The sequence below is a fragment of the Penaeus monodon genome, chromosome 17, assembly GCF_015228065.2.
Source record: "Penaeus monodon isolate SGIC_2016 chromosome 17, NSTDA_Pmon_1, whole genome shotgun sequence".
NCBI lineage: Eukaryota > Metazoa > Arthropoda > Malacostraca > Decapoda > Penaeidae > Penaeus > Penaeus monodon.
Window position 1 is genome coordinate 7,819,729 of NC_051402.1, and position 10,000 is coordinate 7,829,728.

Sequence of the window (10,000 nt, forward strand, 5' to 3'; positions counted from 1 at the left end):
AAAATCTTAAATATGGCAGCCACAAATCTTTGGGAGAACGAGGGAGGGGAGGGGAAGGGAGGGGAGGAGGGATCGTGAGAGGGGGACGAGAGAGGAAGAAGAGAGGATGAAGAAAGAGTTAAGTAGACCATAAAGGGAAGGAGAGAAAGGAGGGTGGAGAAGGATAGAAAAGAGGAAGGGAGACATGCTGCAGATGGAGAGGGGGAGAAGAAAAAAGGAAGGGAAAGGATAAATGAATGAAGAGAGGAAGGTTCAGAGTAACGGGAGAGGGAAGAAAGGATAGGAGAGCTAAAGGCAACGGGCGAAGGAGGGAAGGGGACAAGGGAGGCAAGGAGAGAGGAAGGAAGGGAAGAAGAGAGGGAAGGAAGGGAACAAGAGAGGGAAGGAAGGAGGGCGTGACAATGGCTGGGCGTGCGCTGCCAGCAAGTCTTTCAGGACAAGCGTTTGACAAATGGCCGCGGCGCGTCGAAGCCTGGAGAACGATCCATCGAAAGCCTAATTGTGAACGATGAAATATCAATATCGGGTTACGTTGGAGCGCCACAGGGCGGGCCCCTCCTCGCTCTCTCCTTTTCGGCCGTCCTTCCGTTTCTTCCTGTCCTTTTTCCCCTCATTTCATTCTCTGTCTGGATCTCCAGGGAAAGAGCCTGTTCTGCCTGAGGCTTTCTCTCTGTCGAACTGTCTGGCTGCCTCTGGTCTTCTCCGAACGTCCTTTTTATCAGCGTCCTTCCCTTTCTCCATTCTCTTTTCCTCCTCCACCTCCCTTCCTCCTCCTCCACACTCCAGTCTGCCCCGCCCTTCTCAAGCACTCTCCACTCACCGGCTCCTGTCATTTCTCGTCCTTAAAAGCTCTTGTTCGCTTTCTTGCGGTAGCACCCCCCCTCACACACACACACACACACACACACACACACACACACACACACACACACACACACACACACACACACACACACACACACACACACACACACTCACACACACACACACACACACGCGCGCACACACACACACACACACACACACACACACACACACACACACACACACACACACACACACACACACACACACACACACTTCTAAGAATGCATTCTCCTTGCATGCAGAAACATCAACCAAATTATGATGTTTATTTTTCTTTCTAATTTATCACCTATATTTTTTTTCTTTCATTCTTTCTTCTGCTCCCCCTCCCCTCTTTAAAAATGCACTCTCGTTACGTGCACAGGGATCGCCCAAATTATTATCTGTATCATTTCTGTCCCAATTTATTGCCCTCGTTCCACTTATTCTCCCGTTCTTTCTCTTAAAACAATCGCTTTCCTCCTAATGCCCGACTCGGGACCCGCCCGCACCTGTATTCTCCGGCGCTACTGGTCCCCGACATGAACCAATCCCGTGAATGATTGATGAAATATCCACAAACTTGAAAGCACTCACGATGAATACTTGATAGAATCAAACGAAGTGGGCGGCACACCCAGAGTCCTGATATGCGCCCGTAGGTAAATGTTTTTTCTTCTTGTTCTTCTCCGTATTTGCATATTGTTTATTGGACTGCCTAATGACCAGGCAATTAGGAGACTGTTTGGCTGAGTGGGCGGCCCCTCGCACCGCAGCGGATCACGCCCATAAATATCTGCTTTCACAAGCAGGTGAAGTGACACAGAAAAGGGCGCGCGGCCGTTGGTTTGTCTGCTGGTCTCTCGGTCAGTAGTGGGGAAGAAAAGGGTTGGTTCTTCTCTTCCCCTTCATTTCTTTCTTTCTCTTTCGTTTTCTTTCTTTTATTTACCTTTCTTACTCTCCCTCGCCTCCCTCTCTCCTTCCCTTCCATCCCCCCCCTCCCTCTCTCTCTCTCTCTCTCTCTCTCTCTCTCTCTCTCTCTTTCTTTCTCTCTCTCTCTCTCTCTCTCTCTCTCTCTCCCTCTCTCTCTCTCTGTCTCTCTATGTGCCTATCTATCTATCTTTATCTATCTATCGATCGGTCTAGTATCCACAAATTTCACAGCAACTCACCAGTGTGGATATACGTATGTTTCTTCATATCCGACTTCTGGTGGAACCGCTTTCCACAGTACTGGCACGGGTATGGGCGGGTGTCAGAGTGGATGAGGAGGTGGGTGGAGAGCGTGGACGATCTCTTGAAGCACTTGCCGCACTGCTTGCACTGGAGGAAAGGAGAGATTAGAGTGCGGTTCTTGCCGAAAAAATATATAACTAGGAATGAATACCATCTCTATAGAAATACTGTGTGTGTGTGCGTGTGCGTGTGCGCGTGTATGTGTGTGCGTGTGTGTGTGCGTGGGCGTGTGTGCGTGTGCGTGCGCGTGCGCGTGTGCGTGTGCGTGTGCGTGTGCGTGTGGGTGCGTGCGTCGTGCGAGTCCGTCTGTGTGTGATATACATCCTAGCATTATGTCACAAAAGTTTCAATATTTCTCAGTGTTCAGTGTATGCAACGCCATCAATTCGCTGAGAGAGGCAGAGGCCGCCGCCCGAGGGATCCCGCAAATACCTGGAAGGTCTTCTCGGTCCTGGCGCTGGAGATCGGGATGAGGCTGGGTGGCGGCGGCAGGATTTTCTCGCTGTCGGACAAATCTCCTCCGGTGACCTTGTGGTGCGCGGCGGCCGAGTGGGCCCTCTTGACGTGGACGTCGAGACTCAGCGGGGAGTTGAAGGACTTGGCGCAGTGGCGGCAGGAGTAGACGTCGGCGCCACGGTACACGGACGCCCACGGCCACACGGAGGGGCACCACGACGGCGAGATGCCCTCGTCCCGCGGGGGCACGGGGCCCTCTGTCTCTTTGTCGCGCGTCGCCAGGCCCTGCAGGTTGACCACAAAGTCGGCGTACTGACGGAGGCCCAGGCGGAGGCTGAGGGGGTCGAGGGGGGGCGCGCGGGGGTCCCTGCAGGCGTCGTCGTGCAGGGCGTGCGGCGCCTCGCAGTCGCTGGAATCCATCGGGCTGAGGCGACCTGTGGGTGACGGCAAGGACTCCTCCTTCTCCTCCTGCTCGAGCGCCGACGCAGGGGACCAGATGGCCGCCTTGGTGGGCCGCGAGCTCTTCAGGGACAGGTTCAGGGGCTCCTCGCGCTTCTCGGGCGACAAGGGCATCGGGCCGGCTGCGGGAGGAGGAAAAGGGCGCGTTAGCGGAGGCGCACGGGGCGAAGGAAAAACACGTAGATATGATTTCACCAAGAAGAGAAAGGAAGGAAAGAGGAGGGAAGAGGGGGGGAGGGAGAAGGAGAGGGAGAGAAGTGAAGAGAGAGAGAGAGCACAAACAACTACAAGATACCCCGCCACGGAGGTGGCCAGACGCCGTCCTCACCTGAGTAGTGTTTGGTGTGTGAGCTGAGCGACGCCGAGTTCCACAGGGATCCCAGCGTGGCGGCGGAGGCGTAAGATCTCATGAGCGAGGAGGAGTAAGGATACAGGAGGCCGGGGGTCAGGGGCCAGGTGCTGCTCAGGTACCCGCTGGGGGGTACGAGGGCACCTGACGGGACGGATCCTGCTACGGGGCTCTCGGATTCTGCGAAAGGAAACGATTGGCATGCTTTACTTTAGCATTGGTATCAATTATATCCTTCTTATTATTACACTGATCATTATTACTGTTATTATTGTCTTGTTATATTTTGTTGTCATTATCCCATTATCGTTGTTATTATCATGACCATTATTAGCGAAATTTATAATTATTATCATTATTATTAATATCATTATCATTATTACCATCATTATCAATATTATTATTATCATTACTTTTAATGTCAAAATTTTTATTATCACTATTATTATCATTAACATCATTATTGCTATCATTATCATCATCATCATCGCTACCATTACTACTACTACTGCTGTTGCTGCTGCTGCTGTTACCAATATCATTGTTATCATTACAATCATTATCATTATAATCATCACTACCATTTCTAAAGTTACTGTTCTTATTACTATCATCATCATTATTATGACCATTACTATTGTTAGTGTTCTTCTCGTTAATATCATTGTTGTCATGTACGTACTGAAATCTTCATGAATAAATACAAGCAACGAACACAGGCAGGTGAGGACTATGCCTACACTATGCCATGCCAAATACTTTGTATAATAACACTGCAACCGTTGCAGGAAAACGAAGATCAAAATAACAAAAAAAAAAGAAGGAAGAAACAAATTGTTTCCACAGCGTTAAAAAGGGGGACGGCGAAGCACCCATACGCCTTCCTCACCTCACCGCTTCCTCCTCTTCCTCCCTCCCCACATCCCCGCACCGCCCCCTTCTCTCCCTCTCTTTCCTTCCTTCGTCCCTCCCTCCCCACTCCTCCGTCCCATCCTCCCGCACGCCCCCTCCGCCCCCCCCCAGCCGCGCCGCCCCCCAGCACGGGATTGGTCGACACAAATCTCAGGTCCGAGGTTGCGCGGCACCTCACCGGCTTCCCGTTACGTCACCACCCATCGCCGTCCGTCAGACCTTCCGCTATTTATTTCCCACCTTCCCATCGTCACAGCGCGGCGAAACTAAGTCTGCCTCTCACGTCACTCGATGGAAGACCCGAATTAAATAGCGCCAAAGAAGAAATGGCCGCTGAGAAGACTCGGGAACAAATACGAAGCAGAAAAGCCGAGTCGGTTTTTCGGCGGGAAACCCAATGGGTGAGCCTTAAGGGGTTTCTGTCGTCTCAACGTCAGATTAACTCCGGCGTCACACGCACAACATGGCGACCCGACGGCCCTTCGCGATGGCTCTCTCGGCCGTCGCCCAGGGGCCCCGCGCCCTGATTTCCTTCGTTTTGTGCTCCAGAGATTTTACACTCGCTCAGAGTCGCTTGCTCTGAGAAAATTAGGCATATGTATACAAATAATGTATATATATATATATATATATATATATATATATATATATATATATATATATATATATATATATATATATATATATAATATATATATATAATAACATACATACATACACAACACACACACACACACACACACACACACACACACACACACACACACACACACACACACACACACACACACACACACATATATATATATATATATATATATATATATATATATATATTATATATATATATATATATATATATATATTATTACATATACATACAAACATACACACACACACACACACACACACACAACACACACACACACACACACACACACAACACCACACACACCACACACACTATATATATAATTATATATATATATATATATATATATATATATATGTGTGTGTGCGTGTGTGTGTGTGTGTGTGTGTGTGTGTGTGTGTGTGTGTGTGTGTGTGTGTGTGTGTGTGTGTGTGTGTGTGTGTGTGTGTGTGTGTGTGTGTGTGTGTGTGTGTGTGCAACGGACAGGATAAAATTTCAGAAAGTATCGTGTGCTTTCCGAAGATTTAAAAGACCCAAAAGAGGCAGAAAAGGTGCCTCGCTCCGTTTACTAAGATTCCCAACGCCAAAGGTCTGATTGCATCAAGAGATTGACTGAAGACAAGGAACTGCAGGCAGGAGAGTCAGAGAAGCCAAAGGCATTCATTTGTTTGCAAAGCTTGGTAGTTTTTTTGCGCTGAGCGCCTTGCGCAAGCTTAAGAGAGATTTAGTGCATGAGAGAAAATCTGGAGAGTTGAAGAGAGGAAGAGGGAGGGAGGGAGAGGAGGGATTGAGGGAGAGAGGGAGAGGAGGAAGAGAGAGAAAAACAAGGAATTACTCACAGAGAGGAGAGAGACTGAGGGAGAGAAAGAGGAAGGAGGGAAAGAAAGAGAGAAAGAGTGGAAGGAGGGAGAGATAAAATCCAGATGTATTTCGGAACTGTTGTCTCGTTTTTCAATAATAACCATATTTTTAGATCTCTCTCTCCCTCCTCTCTCTTCAATGATGATGATAATAATGATATTAACAATAACAATGGCAACAAAACAATAATAATTATAATAATAATAACTATACTACTACTACTACTTCTACTAATGATAATGATAATACTACTAATAATAATAATGGCAATAATAATATTAATAGTGTGCCACAAACCAATCGAAATTAAAAGACTTTGTTCAGAGAAAGATCAACCAGGAGAAAGAAGACTTTCAAAAGGATGTTCCCAGATTTTTTGCGCAATTTCGAAATTATATCAGTATCCACATAATTGATACTCACATACATTTGAAATATTTTTTGAAATCTTTTCTTTAGACTGAACACTCATTCACTGTGTTTATATTCCTATTTCTTCACTTGAAGTTTTGTTTTGTATCTCTTATCTGCTTCGTGATTATTATTTTGTCAAAATCATCGCCATCCCAGCTGATACTAAATCTAACCACAGTGTACGGTGCTTATCATTATCAAGAACTTTACCATTATCCCTGAGCCAGGTGAGGGAGCTGATCCATGAGGGAGGGGTAAGTCTCAGGGGAGGGGGGAAGGGGAGGAAAGAGGAGGTGAGAAGAGACAGGGAAGGGGTGTGAGGGTGTGTGTGTGAGGGAAAGGAGAGGGAGGGAATGATGAGGAGGAGGGTGAGAGGGTTGAGGAAGGGGGAAAAGGAAAGGGGAAGGGAGAGGGTTAGAAGGGGAAAAGGGAGATCGGACGGGAGGAGATGGGAGGGGAAGAGGGGAGAGGGAGCGAGGGATGTGAGGGGGGGGGATAGGAGGAGAGAGGGGGAGGGAGCGTCCGATTGATATAAGTATGGCTGGGGGGGAGGGGAGGGGAAATAGGGCTTCCGATCTCCTAGTCGAAGAGGGAAGGAGACGCAGGGGAGGACGAGGAGCAGGGAAGAAAGGTGTTCGAACAAACTCAACCAACTAAGCGTGATTTACTTTCAGAAAGTGATCTCAGTTCCTTCCTCTTTTAATGGCTTACTTTTGTTATCTTTTTTTTTATCTTCATCGCGTCTTGTTCACACGAAAATCATTCTAATAAACTAGTCGCTGTTCATTCTTGTGTTTATTCTTCCTTCGACAGAAGTCACGGTGTCTTCGCCCCTTCACTACCTACTTCCCTCCCTCTCCCTCTCCCCTTCCCCCTTCCATACCTACTTCCCTCCCCCTCCCTCCATACACCCGCCGTATGGATAGCAATTTTGTGGTAGCTATTTTGCAAATTGAGGAGATAAAAATAAATAAAATCGTTTTTCTGCAACGAGTACATAAGGTCGGATGTCACGGTTATTTAGCTTGATATATTTTACGTAATACTAAACCTATCTGTATTTTGGATTACAGTCGGTTATTCATATATGCTTGTTCTGATTTTCTATGGATTGTTGTATTTTGTTTCCTACTATTGCTCTTCTTTCCAATGCGGACAATAAGGAACATTTATTAAAAGATGATGTCATAGGAGAACCCGTGTTCCTAGAGAACACACATGTGTGTGTGTCTGTGTGTGGGCGGGCGCTCGCGCGCATGCGTGTTGGTTGCATAGCTGTACAGGTGTTTACTCATAAAAAATATTCATATATATACACACATATCTATCAATCTATCTGTATTTAAATATATAAATATATATATATACATATATATATATATATATATATATATATATATATATATATATATATATATATATATATATATATATATATATGTATGTATATATATATATATATACACGTATACACGTATAAATATATATATGTATGTATGTGTTGTTGTTTTTTCAACGGTATAGGCTCATGTTTGAGCGGCCGTGGTCACAGCATAATACTTAATTGTAGTTTTATGTTGTGATGATCTTGGAGTGAGTACGTGGTAGGGTCCCCAGTTCCTTTCCACGGAGAGTGCCGGTGTTTACCTTTTTAGGTAATAATTTTCTCTATTTTATCCGGGCTTGGGACCAGCACTGACTTGGGCTGGCTTGGCCACCCAGTGGCTAGGTAGGCAATCGAGGTGAAGTTCCTTGCCCAAGGGAACAACGCGCCGGCCGGTGACTCGAACCCTCGAATTCAGATTGCCGTCGTGACAGTCTTGAGTCCGATGCTCTAATGTGTATATATATATATATATATATATATATATATATATATATATATATATATATATATATATATATATATATAAATATATATATATATATATATATATATATATATATATATATATATATATATATATATATATATATATATATATTATATATATATATATATATATATGCTCGCGTGTGTGTGTGTGTGTGTGTGTGAGAGAGAGAGAGAGAGAGAGAGAGAGAGAGAGAGAGAGAGAGAGAGAGAGAGAGAGAGAGAGAGAGAGAGAGGTCTTGATAAGTAGTTCACTTTTTTATGTACAAACACACAGGTCATCTAATAATCACACTCGAATACACTTAAGCGCTCCTCGCAAGTCTTAGGTGGAATATTAAGGACACATGAAAGTAATTGTAACCTGTGACGCTTGACCCCCGCCCCCCCTCGAGGAACGATGCGAGTTTTTTATTCGCCAATAAATATCTCTTGAAAGAGCGTCTAATATCCCGCGCGTGTAATGCATTACCACACAGCTAATATTGCAGACGCTATATTTCTCGTCAGCAAACGGTGATCTAGCTTTCTTCATCTTCTGTAGTTCTTGAAGGTGGCGTCGTCTGGCGGTTTTGCCTTTTGGCTACTTCTCTCCCTTTCTCCCTTCCCATCTCTCTGCTGTCCACTTCTCTCTCTCTTATTCACCATTCCCGCCTATGCTTCACATATCATACCCTATCGTGCGTTCTGTTCGAACCTCTCACTTTTTTCTCCTCTCTCCCTCCCCCTCCCGTCCCTCCATTCTCCTCATTTTCTCCCTCTTTTATATTCCGCTTTTCTCCCCACTACCTCTCTCCTTCCACTCCCCTCCACCCTCTTTTCTCCTCTTTCCTTCCCTCGCCCCCTCCCCTCCCATTACCTCATTAGTCAAAGGCGCTGTCTGGCACCTACATAACCCGTGTGTGCACACATGTCTGGTGACAAAGCCATCCACGCACAAATGCTTAATGGTAATTATTTTCAGTGTGTGCAGCCGCTAAATACGTTTGTGTATAAACATCGGCCGCAATTACGCAGTACATTATATATATGACATCTGTCATGCGATGATTTACTTTGGATAGAAAATAAGCGTTATCCACAAAACGATCGAAAAAAAACATATACTCTTGCTAACCTTAGCGTAAATGTGCTGACTAATAGCTCGGTTTAAGCACAAACTTCAGTTACGTTTTTCTAATTTTTTCTTCTACTATTGATCGTCCGCGTTGTGTGATTTAAGCTCAAACGCACTCTCGGTGAGGTTTAGAGGGAAAAAACAAAACAATAAAACTCGATTAGCTTCGCCACGATAATTCCAGCATGCTTAATGGAGCTCGGTGCGTGCGAGGCGGGAAATGCCCGACGCCATGATTTAAAAAGCTCTGGCACGGATCTCCGTTTTTCTCTCTCTCTTGGTCCCGAGGGGAACGTTATGAGGGTCAAGATTGTAGCAAATATTGGGAATTTACGGGCTTATGCACTTTCCAGTAAGATCATGCAAAGTGAGTTCGCTAAACGTATAAAAAAAAACTTAAAAATAACAAATCATGAACTACCATCCATTCTTCCAGCGAGGTTTGTCGACGACTCCGCTGGGACGCGTTTGGGAGGGAGAATGCGATCAGAGGCTTTTAAGACTCGAAATCTTGGTCTGTGATTGGTTTAGAAGACAAAATGAATGCATGGCTGCAAAAATTTTGGAACGAAATACCTCGCAGTGAGTGAGGTCGTAAAATGAAAGCGAAATATACTGTTGTAGCCCCCCCACCCTCCGGAAAAAAATCTATTAAGGTTGCTTTTATATATCTGTGTCTCCTTTTAAATCTCTTTCTCATTCGCTTACAATTTTGTCAGTAAATGCTACGAGCCAGCTTATTTCGAAGCCCTTTTTTGAGGTGCTTTGAATGCCGTTGCGGGAGAAGCAGACACGCACAAACCTACTTGTATTTTCTGTTATGCA

The 10,000-nt window shown here is 45.5% G+C and overlaps 1 protein-coding gene across 1 annotated transcript in view; it reads right to left on the reverse strand.

The window, feature by feature from the left end:
- The window catches only part of LOC119583538 (zinc finger protein Gfi-1b-like), a 52,540-nt gene that overhangs the window by 5,226 nt on the left and 37,314 nt on the right, over positions 1–10,000 (reverse strand). Inside the window, exons 3-5 of the mRNA XM_037932071.1 lie at positions 3,326–3,526; positions 2,515–3,119; positions 2,019–2,169 (exon numbers count right to left, since the gene is read on the reverse strand). Coding sequence (XP_037787999.1) covers positions 2,019–2,169; positions 2,515–3,119; positions 3,326–3,526 — 957 coding nt within the window. The remainder of the gene's footprint in view (positions 1–2,018; positions 2,170–2,514; positions 3,120–3,325; positions 3,527–10,000) is intronic.